Source organism: Hydra vulgaris, chromosome 06, assembly GCF_038396675.1.
Source record: "Hydra vulgaris chromosome 06, alternate assembly HydraT2T_AEP".
NCBI classification, from domain to species: domain Eukaryota; kingdom Metazoa; phylum Cnidaria; class Hydrozoa; order Anthoathecata; family Hydridae; genus Hydra; species Hydra vulgaris.
The window spans coordinates 34,156,372-34,174,353 of record NC_088925.1 but is presented as its reverse complement, the minus strand read 5'-3'; the positions used below and the strand labels follow the sequence as shown (position 1 = coordinate 34,174,353).

Here is a 17,982-nt window from a genome sequence, read left to right as displayed (position 1 = left end):
TATTCACTAATATTCATGGTCTTAGAAGTAACTTTTCCCCTGTTGAGTCATATTTCTTGAAAAATCACCAGACCTACTTGCTCTCTGTGAGACTAATTTGAGTTCAGCTGTCTTATCTTATGATCTTAGTTTTGATGGTTATCTTCCTTTAATTCGTAAAGACTACAATAGTCATATGCTTGGCCTGGACATTTACATTCGTAAGAATTCACCAATTTGTCGGGAAACTAGGTTTATATCCACAGACCGTTCTTTCATGTGCTTTCGTTTAGCATCACTTCACTCAATTGCCTTTCTCTTTATCTCAAGACTGCACTCTTCGATGTTATTTCTGATCACATTAATCAAGCCCTCTCTCTTTATCCATCAGCCAATATTGTTGTTGTTGGTGACTTTAATGCTCATCACACTGAATGGTTTGGCTCTAGTGCCGGTGACTCGAACAGGCGTTAAAGGCCACAACTTTTGTCTTTTTCAATCTAAAATAATTTCCTGCTTAGATTCTTCTACAGCTTGTGGTCTGGATAACATACCTGTTATAGTCTTGCAGAAATGATCTCCGGAGCTGTCATCTATACTTTCAAAACTATTTAACAAGTGCTTATCAGAGTCTTGTTTTCCAGCCTGCTGGAAAGGGGCATCTGTCATCCCTATTTTTAAAAATTCCAGAGAGCAATCTGACTCTTTTAACTACCGTCCCATTAGTCTCTTCCTATCGCAAGCAAAGTTTTCGAATCTTTAATTAAAAAACACTTTATCTCTTATCTTGAATCTATTAACCTACTTTCTGAACATCAATATGGATTGCGATCTTTTCGTTCTACAACTGATTTGCTAACAGTAATAACCGATAGGTTTTATTGTGCATTAGTAAAAGGTGGAGAGATTAAGGGCATCGCTCTTGACATTTCTAAAGCTTTTGATAAATTTTGGGATGCTGGTCTTCTCCATAAGCTTTCTTCTTATGGTGTATCTGGTAACATATCTAGGGTTATTAAATCCTTTCTTTCTAATCATAGTATAAAAATTGTCCTCGAAGAACAGCATTCTTCTTCATATTCTGTAACTTTAGGGGTTCCTTAAGGTTCAATCCTCAGCCCTATACTCTTATTAATTTACATTAACAATCTTCCAGATATTCTCACATCTAAGGTGGCATTGTTCGCTGATGAGCACTGTTCGATGATTGCTTGGAGAGGGCATTTGAGCTTGAAAATGATCTCACTTCTGCTACAGCATGGGGCTCACAGTGGCTAGTGAACTTTAATTCAGATTAAACTAAATTTTTGTCAGCCAATCGTTATCACAATAATTTAGATCTTCCTATATTTATGGACAGTGATGTATTTGATGAGTCACCTACTCTTTATCTTCTAGGATTAACTTTTACTTCCGATCTTTCTTGGAAACCGTATATTAAATACGTTGCAAAATTAGCATCTGCTAAGATTGAATCTCTTTATCTAGCTCGACACTTTCTATTCATTATCTCTATAAATTTCAAATCCGGCCTTGTATGGAATACTGTTGCCATATCTGGGGCGGATCTTCTAATGATACCATTTCTCTTTTAGACAAGGTGCAAAAACGCATTTTAAACATAGTTGGATCTGCTCTCGCAGCTAACCTCATACCATTATCACATCGTCGTATTGTTGCTTGTCTTTCTCTTTTCTACCATTGCTCGTCTTTATTTTAACTCTTTTAGTTTTAGTGAATTTTTTTATACAAACTTATTTTATAATTTCTACCAAATGTCCTATATTACTATAATGTATATTACTACAATGTACAGTATTATAATATTCCTCCAAATAATATAATGGGCACTGCTCTAAAGAGCTAGCGTCTTTTGTGCATTTTTCTGTGACTTTTGTGTTTCTAAGTGCTCTAAAAACTCTTATTCATCTAGTTTTTTTCCTCGAACATAAGTTCTTTGGAATTCGCTTCCTTCATCTTGCTTTCTTGATTCATATAATTTGCAACCTTTCAAGTCGTCTGTCAATCGTTATCTTGCTCTACAATCTTTATCCTTTCTCTTCCAGTAACTTCCAACTCTACTAGTGGTTGCTTGCAGCCTTGTTGGAAGCGATGTTAAAATAAAAAAAAATAAAAAAAAATCTTGCATACAATTGTAACTGTTTCTAAAATAAATTTCTGGAATACCTTTGTTGAATAATCTTTGAAAGTTTCACAATTCTTGGGTGATAAAATATTCACAAATACAGCTCTATCAATAATTAAACATTTAACTATGAGTTTATCTTTAAGTGCGCTGTACAAATCATTGAAACAAGTTAAAAGACCTGATTTATTTCCACTGCATAACAGCCCATCTTTTGAAAGAGACGATGGGAAATTGTGGCTTTTATGAGCAAAAAATTCCCTGATCTGGCAGGAAATGTACAGTTGCAAAAACAATTGGCAGTTCTTTTTGAGCATAGGTATTTGCGATTGATTTTTCAACTTTTTTTTTGTATTGACGTAACTAAAAAGTGGTAACTTATTTTGTTTTATTGGATTGAAGATAGACTCCTTACTCTGATTTATTCTAGTTCAGAAAAAATGGTTGAACATTTTTCTCCGAAATTCTCAATTGAATCAACAGTATTTACCGCTTCTTTGTCTTTGATATCATGGGTATCAAGCACCAGAAGATCTAGGCTTTCTTCTTTAAATGGATTACCCATGTTTGAAATTATATTAACTAAATTTGTAACTTGAGACGCAAACAGATTTTGATGACTTTTGTTTTGCTCATGATGTTTAAAACTTGTTTCCACAAATCGTCTTCATCATTTTCTGCATATGGTAAATTTGATTCAAACTCATTTACGCTTGAGCTAACTCAGGTCCACAAATCATCCAGCGGAGTATTTCTTAGGAATCTTTTGTTAATCCAATTGCGCCTTAATAAAGTTTGAAACTATTTTTAATGCATGGGTGTTTCACTTATAAATAAGAAAAATTATTATTAAAACAACTTCAATCAAATTTATATTGTTAGATAAGCTTCTAAAACGGACATTTTGTTATTGTAATAAAAAAAAACTTTCTCCTTTGACGCATTTGTTATTTTACTCATGTTTAACCAATCAAAAGAAACTTTCTCTTTGTTTTGTTTACAACAAACATGCCGTTCTGAAATAGTCTTCCAATTTCTGGATTTGTTTCTTCCAGTTGAATCATATCTGCTAAACATACGAATAACAAGCGCAAGTAATAAATATGGCCCAATGCAAAAAACCAAGGCAGCAGTTGAATGCACTGCCTATACAAATCAAAATTTCCAGTCCTTATTGGTCACACAAAAGCTAATATAATCAGCTCAAATTAGAGTGTTATTACCAAAATCTAAATTGGGGATAAACCTGTTCACTATCTTCTCTCTAATCATCAAAAGGTTTTTCACATCTTTCATTTTGAATCACGTGGTCTTGATAAGCTTGTTTCATCAAAATATCAAGAGCTGCAGCAATTACCTATTATGGAATTATTTTTTTTACTTAAAGCATTTATAACTCAGAATTTTCTAAACAATGATGTTTAGTAATTGATTGTATATCACAAAATCAAACTCATCCATCCTAAAAATGAAAAAATAGAGTTTAATGCACACTTCTTGTTTTTGATACATGTGATGTATTAAGGTATAATTCAGCTTCCCCTGCTGTAAAACCTCTGCTTCAACTAAAGCAAAACACCACCCTAAATCTTTCAACCAATCTTTAATTGTTTTAGGCGCTGCCATTTTGATATGAAGTGGTCCAATCATAATGACAAAAGCAATTTCTCCATAGTATTTTTTCCAATTCCACTGTATCAGTTTAACCAAGGAATACAATGGCTGGTCAAAAGTAATGACAGCTATCTCGATCACATCCACTCCATGTTTAATCATAGTAGAAGATTTAGAAGATTCGCAGAATAATGGGAGCAACACTGAATTATCAATTACTTTGATGGCATTAAACAAGTTTTTGAAACAACTATCATGCCGAATTCGGATTTTTGTACGTACTCAAAAGAAATTAGTAACAAATTAAAAAAAAAAAAATCATGAAAACCACCTACAACCAGCCCCATCGGATTGTTAGAACACTTATATTAAAAAGGAAAATCTCCTTTCGAAAGGAGAACTCGTATTGCAAATGTGCAATTAAGGAATTATTCAACTTTTTAATAATTTCAGGGGGAAAGTACTATGGGATTGATTTTCAAAACAGCTGAATCATCTACAGCATTTCATTCAGTTTTAGGTAAATCTAATTTTGATGAAGAATGTGACAAGTTTGAAAATGAGCTTGAAAAAAAAAAAGAAACATTGAGAAATGTGACCAAAATTAATTTTTTTAAATAATTGTAAAAGTGATAAATAAACTTGCACACATTGAACTTTGCACGTATAATTTTTTTAATTTTTAAACAACAGTTGATTCCCTATATTTTAAATATAAAATAATAATTATGATGTTTCAAATTTAATTTTTAAGAAAAAAAAAGCCAATTTCTCAAGTCACAAACAGAGTTTCTTTCACCACTTGTCATTTGCATGTGTGCGTGTGTGTTCAAAATTATATCTAATTTTTAAATTTTTAATTATTATACAGCTTGGTTTATTTTCTTATTTTACCTGATGATTATATGTATGAATAAACTATTAAATATTGACAAGTTTTATAACTTCAAGATGCATAAAATGCAATAAATAACTTTTACTTAATATTTATTATTGAGTTTTATGATAACAAAGTTTAAGATTTCAATAAACTGAAAAATTGAGGACCAGAAATATTTCCGGATATCACAATTTACAATCACTTAATTAAACTCTTATATTGTCGAGTTAGATTATGATACTAATCTTTTATACTATTTGACAATATAAAATAATTTCCTTAAGTGTTAAATAAAAAATAGTTCACATGAATAAATTTTGATCTAATTTTTTCTATTAAGGTTTGGCAGGCTGAGCACAGCATGTTTTCTTGTGGTGCGTATGTATATATATATACACACCACAAGATGTATCTATCTATGTATGTATATATATACATGTATGTATATATGTATGTATATATATACATGTATGTATATATGTATGTATCTATAAACATGTATGTATATATATACATGTATGTATATATGTATGTATCTATATACATGTATGTATATATATACATGTATGTATATATGTATTTATATACATGTATGTATATATGTATGTATATATACATGTATGTATATATATATATACATGTATGTATATATATATATATATATACACACACTACTGCTCAAAAGTTTGGAAGCAGTTAATTTTTAAAATAAATTAAAAATAATATGAATATAAATTAATGAAATCAATATTTTTTATATATAATTTCTTCATTTTTAACATGTTAATATATTTTTGTATGTTTTTAATTGAATCTGTACAATATAATTGTTTTTATTTATATTTAAAAACAATGGATTCTTTGAAATTTAACTCATAAGCAAATCAAACATGTCCGGATCTTGTCTAAACATAAAATTGGTAAAACTTGTGTAAAATATATTACTTAATTTATTAGTTAACATCTTTTAGTCAGTTATTACTAGCGGACCAATAATAACAATAATAACATTGTACTCTTTTTAGAAATTTTTTAATTTTATAATGGCAAAACGGTCACAGTTAATAATTGATAAAGGAAGTACAATTTGTACACTTAGGGGTGATGTGTATAGTGAGAGATAAATTACCAAAAACTGGGTATCTCTGCAAAAGGGGTTTATTATATATTTAAAAAGGCAACAAGAAACCAACAGCAATCAAGACAGGAAACATAGTGGGAGACTTAAAATTATAACAGTAGCTGAAGTAACTTCAAAGCATAATGGTTGTTTAACAATGCCCGAAATTGCAGCCAAATTAAATGAAATTCATCCAAGTAAAGTGTTTGTTTCAACACTTAAAAGATGACTGTACTCTGCCATTCTCTGAGAATGTGTAGCAGCTAAAAAACCAAAATTAACAAACATAAAAAAATAATAAGTATAAATCCAAATTTTAAATTTTTGATTCTAATAGAAGAGTGTTTGATGATCTATGAACATCTAAGTGTTTTGGTATAGACATTTTTTTCTATAAGAAAAAAGGTATAGCTATACCAATCACCTGATTCAGACACTAATTGTGGACAAGTTTAATAGAATAGTTAAAAATAGATTTACAAGTAGTGTAACAGATGTCAGACAGGTTGTCTGCCAATATTTTAAGGAGGATTTCACTAATTTTTCCCTAATCCACTACCTGTTTTCCCTGACTTAATTTAAAGTTGCCCTAACTCAACTTCAAAAAAATTGGACAAATTCTTTTGGAAAATGCCTCAAAAATATAAACAATGCAACCCATATTTAAAGTGTCAAGAGAAGTTTATTAAACTACCTGCTGAATAAAGTTTTATATTATGTGTACGATATAAAACTTACTGTCAGAGTTTCTACAAACAGAATGGTACTTACTAGATAGCGAATATATTGCTGATATATGAATCAAAAATATAAATAAAGTTTTTGTCTGATTAATTATTCATTATTCTGAGAAATAATTTTGTATAACTAAGACAGATTATAGCTTAAGGTTTAATTTAATGTAAACACTAATTATATTGTGTTTAAAGGTTTAAAATTATTTTTTCTCTGTTTTTTTAACAAAAACTCATTAGTTACCAAACCTTTGCACAGTAGTGCATATATATATAGTGAGAACCTATTGCACGACATAGTAAATTTATTCCAGCAAGAAAATGCATCTCATATTAATATTTAGTGTCTATATAAAAGTTCTATATAAATTACTTTGACATATTTCAAAAAAGTTAAACATGTTTAAAAAGAGGTGTGCAAAAATACATATAATAACATCAAATAAATTTTAAACTAAAAATTTTTATCTACTAAACTAATATTAATATTTTAATAATAATAATAATTGGTGATTTGCTGATATAAAACCCAAACCATTGATTTTTTAATGAAAAATCTTTGAAATCCTTTTAAAATTTAAAGCAATTAAAAGAAATTTCATACTCGTTTTTCAGAACATAAGGTAGCTTGGCACACAATCGTCATAATATAGTTTCTGTCAGCCTATAAAACATAATGTAAGTTAATTATTTAAAAAACCCATTAAAAAAATGTAAAATTAAATAAAAAAGACATCACATTTTTCTAAATTAGGGAAACAACATGTCTTATTGTTTTGTTGTACTGTAACTTATTAGAAGCAAAAAAAAAAAAAAAAAAAAATTAGATATTCTGATTATGTACAAATATTATCTTGTCTGACTAAAGACTTTAAGAAAGTAAATTAAATCAGGAAATACCCACATCTGCCTTGTAAAACATATCAATAAAATAAATTAACCCTTATTTTAAAACTTTAAGTAACTTTTTCTTAATCAAAACGGGTCTCTTGGCAACTCAGTACATTCATAAACATGACTGAATCAGTCTTGTTTATTAAAAAGATATTAAAATAAATATATAATTAGACTTTCCCTTTAGAATAATGCAATACCTTATTTTTATATAAGAAAAATGTCAACTACACCTCTTTCTCAAAGTTTCCTCTAATGAACTCCAAAGAATTGAGAAATGCAGTTGTTGCAGCAAAACGAATGTTTGTACTATAGTTTAAGGAAAAATAAGTTTATTTAAACAAAAAAGTCATTAGAATGAAAATCAAAACATTTTCAATTTTAATAATCATATTTAAAAAAACGAACACTTTAAGAAGATATAATTTGCAAATTTTCAAAGGAAGAAAAAGGCTGGTGTATAATTTAATTAAATATAATTTACAAACCTTCTCAGGAAGAAAAAGGTTGATGTGCCATAAATTTTTTGATGTGGTAGATAACACACAATTTTATGTAAAAAATCAGTGTGGAGTGTGATCCAGGGTTGATTTGATTTAAATTGATTGAAACCGTGATTTAAATCGTATAAATAAAAACCATGACTTAATTTGGAATTTTTTTGATTTTAGTGGTTTTAAATGATTATTTTTTTAATTTCATCTACTTAGATTCAAATATACTAGCTAAAATAAGTCCTATATTCATATATTTATTTATATATATATATTTATATACATATATTTATTTATATATATATATTTATATACATATATTTATTTATATATATATATATATATATATATATATATATATATATAATATATATATATATATATATATATATACACACACAGCTATGGACAGGAAAGTGTGCAAGCACTCAATTCCTGGCCACGCTTTTTTTAGTTGCAACAAACATGGCTTTTAGATTTTTGAAAGTGTCTCAAAAATGTGCTACATAAAGTATATGGTAATAAAGCGAGGAATTACTTTTAAAGATTGTATTACTCTAAAAGATATTTATTCAAATCATTGAAAGATATTATACTGTTAAAAAGTGTATTTTTTATGATGTATGTAAACACTTTTAAAATAATTTGTACAAATAATTTTATAAAACACAATGAAAACACTTTTAAAATAATAAACTTTTTTGATGAATCCATAAGTTTAATAGTTAAAAACATAACAAAGTTTTTTTTTTTGTCATGTTTTGTAAACTTTCTAATAGAATTTATTTACACATAGCTAAACGCTTTTAAATAAAGTTTTAAAATGCTATTGAATTATCATAGAATATTAAAAAAAACTTATTTATTTCAAAAAAATATTTTTTTTAATGATTCTTAATTTTATAAATGACGACGAAAACAAATAGATTTCAAAAAACTTTTTTAAAAAGTGCTTTTTGATAATTTAAACTAAGTTATTTATTAAATGATAATTAGATGAAAGTTTTTTTTTATAAAAAGAGTTTATCTAATATTATAAGAACATTAGAAAAGATCAAAGTTTTATAGTTCGTTGTGTTGGTTTGAAAAAGTAAAAGTAATAAACTGAAATTTTTTGTACTATAAGAATTAAAAAAAATTTTTTTAATTTTTTCAAATGTTCAATTAAATATATCTTGCTTTTTTATTTGTAAAGAAATCGGTGAATCCTCTTCAAAAAAAAAAATTATTAAACCATTAAAAAAATTTACTATGGGGGAAAATGCTGAAAGTTTACATAGTTGGACTTCCACCCTTTTAATATTCACCAATTCATATGTATTCCTTTTGATTGATATATAAAAATACATAAATAAATGAAAAATAATCATATTAATCTTTTTATTTAAACATAAAAAAAAAGAAAAGAAAAAGAAAATAGATTTATTTGTTACTATCTTGACATAAAAAAAATCAGTTAGAAACTCATCAAACCATCGCGACAAGTTATTCAAACATAGTGTAATTACAAAACATATTTAAAAATAACTTTCTATTTGAGTTTTATTTTTTCAGATTTATATTAGCTGATCTTTTTTAGAGCTATTTATTTTAATTTTTTCTTTATTTTCTTTCTTTTTTACAATCTTTTCTTTCACTTAATATGAACTGGTATTGTGGTTTATCCTCCTCCGGCTAATTGCCATACAGAGGTCACATTACCAAGGCCCGCAAAGACAAGTTTAGCTCCTAAAAAAGCGTCATAACTCACTCTATGGACCGAGTAAAGTGAGTTTGGGAAGAACGAAGATATATAAGAGTGGAAAACAAAAGTCATGTTAGAAAGATAGCATAGAGAAAACAGACAGGAATTGCACACGATGTTAGAAGATGCAATACATACTGTCAATTAGATCATTAATGTATGCTGACAAAGTTACTCAATACGAACTCGACATCAACTTTCTTTGTTGTCCTTGATGCACAAAAAACTAACCTTTTATATAAAAATTAGCTACTAAATTGCTTGTGGGTTTGTTTTTGAAAGGAATCTTTTTTATTAATATTTTAATAAATCTTTCATTTTTAAAATTGACTAAGACTGCTTAGGGGTTTGAATTTTCAAAAATCTTTTTCTAGTAGTATATTAAAATAATTAACTACTAAACTACTTTCTGGTTTATTTTTAAAAGGAATCATTTTATATTATTAAATCTTTTTATTTTTATAATCGGCTAAGATTGCTTGTGGTTTGTATTTTTTTTAAAATCTTTTTTTAATTTTTTGTTTTTGAAATAAAAGTGTAATATGAAACATACAACATAATTTTGTTTAATAATATAAAAGTATACTAAAAGGTGGGAGGACGAGGGTGGCAAACAAATGAAATATTTGTTACTTGATGTTATTATATTTTTATATTTTATATGAAAAACTTCTGTTAAAAAATAAAATTCTGTTCTTTTAATAAGAAAAAAACTTTGTTTCTTTAGTAAGGCTAAAAAGCTTGTTTTAATTACAAATGTTTTGTCAAACGCAAAGTATCCTAACTCATTGTAAAGACTAAAAAGTAGAAAATAAAATACAGCAAAAACATTTGCTAAAAAATATAATTTTTTTTGTACTAAAAAGCGGAAAATAAGGTTTTTAATTTAAATTTAATAGTTCAGAACTAAAGATTGACAGGTATTTTTCTAAATAAATCTTGTGCAGATCTGTCAATCTTTAGTTTACTGAACTATTAAATTTAAATTAAAAAGCTTATTTTCCGCTTTATAGTACAAAAAAGATAATACTTTTTAGCAAATGTTCTTGCTTTGTTGGTTTTTTCAGCGCGTTTTTAATAATCTAAAGAGCCAAAATCAAGCTTTAAAGAAAAATTAAAAAAAAATACATGCATGGTAAAGATAAGAGTGCGATCACACACCTTTTCTGTCCATGACTTTGTGTGTGTGCATTAAGGTGTTTCTAAAAACAACTTTTTTTGAAAATGACTGCTGGCACCCCCTGAATATGTTGTATATAATTAAAAAAATGCTAGATTTAAGATATTTTTGAATAAAAAATATTTTAAGGGGTTGCTACCGACCCTCGAACATTATATAGGTCCCTAATATTATTAAAAAAAAAGTTTTTCAAAATTATGTCATGCTGGGTCTCAAATGAATGGAAATTATATAAAAATTTTAAAAATATTAATCATTTTATAATTAAATTTTTATTTTAGATTTTAGTAAACAAAAAGTAACGCTTTTTAACTAAAAATGAAAAATAGGGAATTTAACAAGATTTTTTGATTATAATTTTTTTTATCTATGTTTTTTATAAAATGAATATTATTTTTGAAATTTGTATAAGATTTTGCTTCGTTTGAGACCCAACATGACATAATTTTGAAAAACTTTTTTTTTAATAATATTAGGGACCTATATAATGTTCGAGGGTCGGTAGCAACCCCTTAAAATATTTTTTATTTAAAAATTTCTTAAATCTAGCATTTTTTAATTATATACAACATATTCAGGGTGTGCCAGCAGTCATTTTCAGAAAAAGTTGTTTTTAGAACCACCTTAGTGTGCGTGTATATATATACATACACACACACACAGTCCTCAGAATTCCCAGTGGGCACAGGATCTACATAAGATGTTTTTTGAACATTTAAAAGTCATTCAAAACGTTCAAAAAACGTCTTCTTTACATTCTGTGCCCACTGGGTTAGGAAAATTAAGGTCGGAAAAAAACTGTTGACCTAAAACTGTTTTAGGTCGGCATCAGGTTGGCACAAAATTTAGAACCAGAGCTTGACAAAAGAAGGAAAATTCAGTATAAAATAGACAGAAAAACAAAACGTCAAATGTTAACGTATGCTTAAAAACATGTAAAAACAAATGCTTCATTTAACCATTTTATTAGGAATTCAAATAAAACATTAACTTAGCTAATTTTATTATCATAACTTAAAGTTGAAACTTTCGTGTTTCTGGTTTTATTTACTATATAAATAAAAGATTTGCAATTAGAGTTAATTAAAAAATTCATTTTTTGTCATTTTTACTAAGTATTTTATTTATTTATATTTGAATAAAATATTTGCGCTCTTCTGTTGGTTTTTTGAAGAATTTTATTTAAAAGTTATTTAAAAATTTTGTGTTTTTGCTTTTAGTTTAAACATTTTATTTTAAATTTAAATAAAACATTCTTTATTTTGTTTTACTGAGTATAGTTAATATACTGAGTATAGTTAATATATTGTAGAAAAAGCATATTTTTAATGTTCATAAGAAGACAGTGGCAATAGCAAGCGGTGGCAGGATGGTAGTAAAAGACCCAGGCCATAGCCCCACCTAAAAATGAGACTTATAAAATTTAGCAGGAGTTGATAGATGGGGCTAGATTACTATTTAGATTACTTTATATATTATAAATTTATACTTACTATTTACTACTTATTAAATACTGATATATATATTTTTAAACTTTAATTTACTTCTAAAAAGGTTGCAAGCACCAACTATTAAGTTATGAATTACTTTAAAACAGAGGATAAGATTAAAAAGCTTGGAAATGGATAACTAACAACTTGAAAAGTTGTAGATTGTATAAAAAGGAAAACATGAAGGTGGGTAAGAGTTATATGGTTTTTTTTAATGTGCAAATAATAAAACTGGATTAATAAAAGTTTTTATAGTATGAAGGAATAGAAACAGTAAAAGAATGCAACTTGTTGAATAAAAAGCCGAGCAAGATCGTAATAGAGATGATAGCGTGTTTGAGAATTGACCATGATAGTATTTGCATAAAAAGAAAGAAATGCAACCTTGCAACAATGGGAGAGTGGCTAAAGCTTAGCAAATAAAGTATATCACATTTACAATGTGCTTTTAGTCTTCATCTGCTTGTTCTAAGCAATCAAAAAATGAAGACTTTTTGTCATGACAAGAGTATAAAGTATTTGCTGAGTTGTCAGCAAATAGAGTTACTTTAGATGTTAAATTTTCATAAAAATTGTTATTGTAAATAAAAAATAATACAGAAGCAAAGACAGAACCTTGTAGTACCCTTTAAGTTACTTGAAATGAAGAAGAATGTAGGCCTTCAAGAATAACTTTAATACTGCAGTTAGAAAGATCTAGTATTTATTCAAAGCATTTTTTTCGCTATTTTTTTTTTAATTTAAAATGCAAAAAAAAAAAGAATTATTTAAATCGTGCAGGTTAACTTAAAAATGACCATCCTGCTAGCACTTTTTTGGGCGCTGGCATTAAACTTCAAACGGAGAAGACTGAGAACCTAACATCTGAAATAAGATACAAGATTTAGTAAACTGAAAATAACAGAGCTTATTTTCAGTTTACTAAATCTTGTATCTTATTTGTAACCTGGCCCCGTCTATATTTTATAAAACCCGACCCCAGCCCCAGTCAAACATCAACCCTGGTAGCTTACTACAGGATGGTTTCAACTGTATTGAATTCATACCTTATAAAAACAACAAAATCAGAAAAAAAGCAATTGATGAGCAGATAGCAAAAATGATTTATGCTACTAAGTTGCCTTTCAGAATGGAAACAACCATTCAGAGTTTATAAAAATGATCCATTTAGAGGTAAAGATTCGAATCGGTTCGAATGTTGCGCCTTGTTAAGAAGCATTACGCAGCTCGCATTTTACAGGCAAAATGGCCAATTGCCTACCCGTTCAGCAGTTTTACGTTAAACCAAAACTTTTATTGTTTAGAATATTTAAATTATCTTTTGATATTGTTTATGTGACGTTTATTCAGAAAATATAAAGTAAAAGCATTTAATCGCAATTGTGATCTAAGAGGTTTTTTGTTAAAGAAACTTTAATAATTTTTTTTTTTGTTAAAATTAGTAAAAGAAAATAAAGTGTTTTAAGTTTAAACTTTTCATCATAATTTATTATAAGTTTTATATTTCTTAAATAAAACTTTTAATGAAACCTTTAATGTTTATTTTATATGTAATGATTTTTGTTTATTTATAGTTTTAAAAAAATAATTTTTTTTATCCCATTAAGAAAGTACTTATGATGAATTGTTTATTAAAGTATTTCCTTGTCATCAATTGTCTATGAGGCGATTTCACGGGTTGTATGGAAAGAGGGTTGTTTCCCCTTTCCCTAAAAAGAGAGGGAGTTAACATTTGACTTAAAGTTCAATATTTTTATAAGACATTCATCACTTTTGAAGGACTCACCCTCCTCATTTTACTCATAAAATTGCTCCCTGGCTAGACCTGTAGGTAATGATATAATTGAGAATTTATTTGTTAAAATTTTTTTCAATATGTACCAAATTTAGGAATAAATGATATTTTAGTTTAGAAGTTTTTTTTTTTGCACAAGTGATTCCGCTATTATTAACTTTTTAGATTTATCATAGAAAGAATGTCGATTAGAAATGATGAACTAGTTTATGAGCAATAAACGGATATTTTACCAAAGTAAAGTTCTTTAAAAATAATTGTCGATAGAATTTGTGCTTTGTTTAAGCAGTGTTCAAAACTGTTAAGTAGTGTGAAACTACAATTATAAATAAATAAAACTTGTAACTACTTTTATTAAGATAAAAATTGTTTCTTTTAATTTAAACCCAAAATGTTGTGAGATAATATAATTATGTACATTGGTTTTCGGTCTACTCTGCTAATAAATGATATTTTTATTTTAAAAACGCTTACTGAAAAATTGCAATGAAAGCGATATGTTTTAGATGCGAAAAGATTAAATTTGCGAGAAAAAAAAATTCAAATGTCTGTAAGTTTGTGATATTAAATCAAACTAACGATCTAGACTATTGGTAAAAAATCTACCATCTAAATCAGAAAGATGCCAAAAAAAAGGCTTCTAAAAATCCCTCAACAAATAAAAATTATTTTGCGCAACAATTCCTTTGACGGAAAAACTACTAACGTCATCAATTCATAACTAGTCATGTTAACAACTTGCCTAACGATGTTTTCGAGGGTTGTTATACAAATAATTAATTTGGTGAAGCATATTTAACAGAGAGCAAATACTTTGCATGTTCAAAATAACTTGCAATAACAACATTTTTATTTATAATAACATTCGCTGTTTCCTCGCGAGCAACAATCTTGACTAGTAAGCATCTGACTTTAGGCAGTGGCTGAGCACGGCGGCATAAACCCACTAATCTCTTATTTTTCCTAAAAAGTAAGGGATCTGTGGTTCAAACCCACCTTTGGGCAAGTTTTGTGACATCGGTTAGGAAGGTTAATTGCTTTTCTGTGGTGCTCTGCGATAAGACCGAATAGACTTTTTAGGGCACCTAAAATATAAATATATATATATACTATTCATAATAAAAATATTATTGGTACCCTATCACTTTTCTGGCATTTATACATAAAAACTCCAGATAATAAAAATCCTTATTTAATTTAAGAAAGAAAAAAATTCCGGAGTCTAGAGTCCATGATTTTTGAGCCCGGAGTCTCAAAAAATGGATGGAACTTCACATCCCTGATAAATGTTTATAGCGAAAAAATCCAGACCGAAGATTTTTTTTTAATCATCTTTAAATTACAATCGCTTGTCTAATTTGAATAAGATTTAAAATAAATAAGTTGTTTAGGTAAAATGAGCATCATATTTTAGAAATATGATTTGTTCTGATTGTTTATTGGCAATTTTTCTTAATTATGAGCTCTTTCACAGTCGGAATTCTAGTTTTTTGTGTGAAAATTGATAGCAATATTGTATCTTGACAACTATATATAGTAAATATACATTAGAACCTATTAGAACTAGGATCTATAGCAAATTAAGGCAGTTTTTCAAAAGATTTAAACTAAATTCATGTTAACTCCGATGAGTGAAAGTGATCTAAAGACTCCAAAATGGTGTTCTTTAGATTCACTATAAGGGGTAGTAAAAAGGTTTTGAAAAATATGTAGAAAAGTTTCTTAAAATATTGAAAAACCTAAAGCAAAAAAAAATTATAGCACCTAAAGCTCTTGTTTGGACATAATACGCTGATAAAACCACGCTAATTCCAAATAAAAGAAATTGAATAATTTATAAATCGCCTTACATACACCAAGTAGGAATGAGTTTGCGGCTACAAAAAAAAACCATTTTAAAAGCTTATGCTCCATGATAACAGTTTAACTTATAAAACCTAAGTTGGTGAAAACCTCATAATGATCATGTGAACCAGGAATTACTGGAAGTTGTTGATCAGTTATTTACTGTTGCTATTTTATCTGCAGGCTTTGAAAGAGTTTTATTATCATTTGGACTTGTGCATTCCAGCATTAGATATCAATTTGCAATTAGAAAGCAGGCAAATTAGTTTTCTTATTCAAACTATTTAATCAGAAAGCATTGGCACCGATGAACTTAATTGATTGACTCAATTTGTAAATAATCAGTATTAAAAAAGATTTTAAAATGTTTCAAATTGGTTTAATTATGATTGTATAATATATTTTAACTTAATGAGTTTTCTTTATTAAATTAATTATATGATTATAAGTTTATATTTTGAAAGGTAAATTCAATATAAACCCAGAATAGCTAATGCTATTGCTATGGCTCATATAAAGCCTACAAAAGCAATTAAAGTTTAGCTAAGCAATTTTTTTTTGTTTACATTACTTTATGTGTATAATAAAAATTCAAATAAATATTTTGTTTTAAAATGTTTTTCATTTGATATAGAACTAGCTATTTTTATATATGGTATAAAAGAAAAGGTAAGAGATGTTAGAAAAGTAATGCAATAGACTAAAATTAAAATGTAAAAAATAAAAAAAAGTAAAAAATGATAAATAAAAAAAGTAAAAGTTGTGCAAACCATGTAGAAAACAATCATAATAACTTAGTTAAACTACTGATTTCATTTTAGAGTAAATTTTTTCAAATTCTGAATCTCATTTACATTTAATTTTTGTAATGTACTTAAAATTTAAGTGAAACTTCACTTACTTTAATTCTTCATTTCCCATCCTATTCACAATTGACTTAAGAATATGTGGAGCATAACTTGTTAAAAACTGTGCATCAATATCCTGGCAAATATACCCAATTGCTTCTAAAGTAGCTTCTTTTAAAGCATCTGAGTTAGGTTCAGTGACTTCTGTATTATCACAAAGATTTTTCATTAGATCAGGCCATAGATTATAAGGTAATTCAGCTCCAGCTATACCAGCTATGCAAGAAGCAGCTGATGATGGTTTTGATGTTTCAGTTCCCAAAGCTGAGAAAACCTTTATAAATAAAAACATCTTTTAAAGTAAATGATCTAATAAATTACAAAATGTTACAAATTTTTACAAAATTTTTGTTATTTGTAATTTTTTATTGTTTATTGTTTATTAATTAACTTTTTATGTTAATTCCAAAAATGTAAATATAATAGTTATAACACTTTTAGCTCCAGCCTGCAACTGAGCACCCATATATTGTCAGTGCCTCACAAAACCATGGGAGGTTGTTAGTAAGCCTCTCTTGCAGCCTAGGCTTAAATGAGGAAAGAAAAGAAGTGGGTGTCAAGATAGATAATAATATGTATATTGTAGATAGAAAAGTATGTCATTAATAGGTACTTTAAATATGAGGTTTTCTGTATCTGCGTCATAAAATATTTCATAAAACAAACGAAAAAATGATTTGCGTGAATGTTATCAAATATGCATTTAAAGTTTGCGCTCAAGAAAAAAGTAATTTTTGTAAAAAAAACTTAAGCTAATCCAAATATGTATCTAATAGACAAAAAAAAAAAGTAAAATGAAAGTAATCTAAATAAGCGAAGCAAAAAAACTAAAAGATTTTTTAAAATTAGTTTATGTCATAATATTTGTCAATGAAGAAAATTATAGGATATCATACAAATTAAAACGCTTTTTTAAAATTAAAATGATATAATGAAGTTTTTATGAAACAATAAAACAATACTTCAAAAAAACTTTGAAGTATTGTTTTATTGTTATTTTATAACTTTTTTCAATAACAATTTAATAATCTTTGAAAATAAAACATGTATTATTGTCAGCATGAACATATTAAATAGTTTTTTATAACTAATTAAAGTGGTTTAAATATTGTAATATTTGTGTTTTTACTTTTACTTTTTTAAGTATCATGTTAAAAAT

The 17,982-nt window shown here is 27.2% G+C and overlaps 1 protein-coding gene across 1 annotated transcript in view; it reads right to left on the bottom strand.

Moving 5' to 3' along the window:
- Positions 1–17,982, bottom strand: part of LOC100204052 (importin subunit beta-1) — a 63,315-nt gene that overhangs the window by 31,241 nt on the left and 14,092 nt on the right. Inside the window, exons 4-6 of the mRNA XM_065799925.1 lie at positions 16,817–17,097; positions 7,601–7,676; positions 7,078–7,137 (exon numbers count right to left, since the gene is read on the bottom strand). Coding sequence (XP_065655997.1) covers positions 7,078–7,137; positions 7,601–7,676; positions 16,817–17,097 — 417 coding nt within the window. The remainder of the gene's footprint in view (positions 1–7,077; positions 7,138–7,600; positions 7,677–16,816; positions 17,098–17,982) is intronic.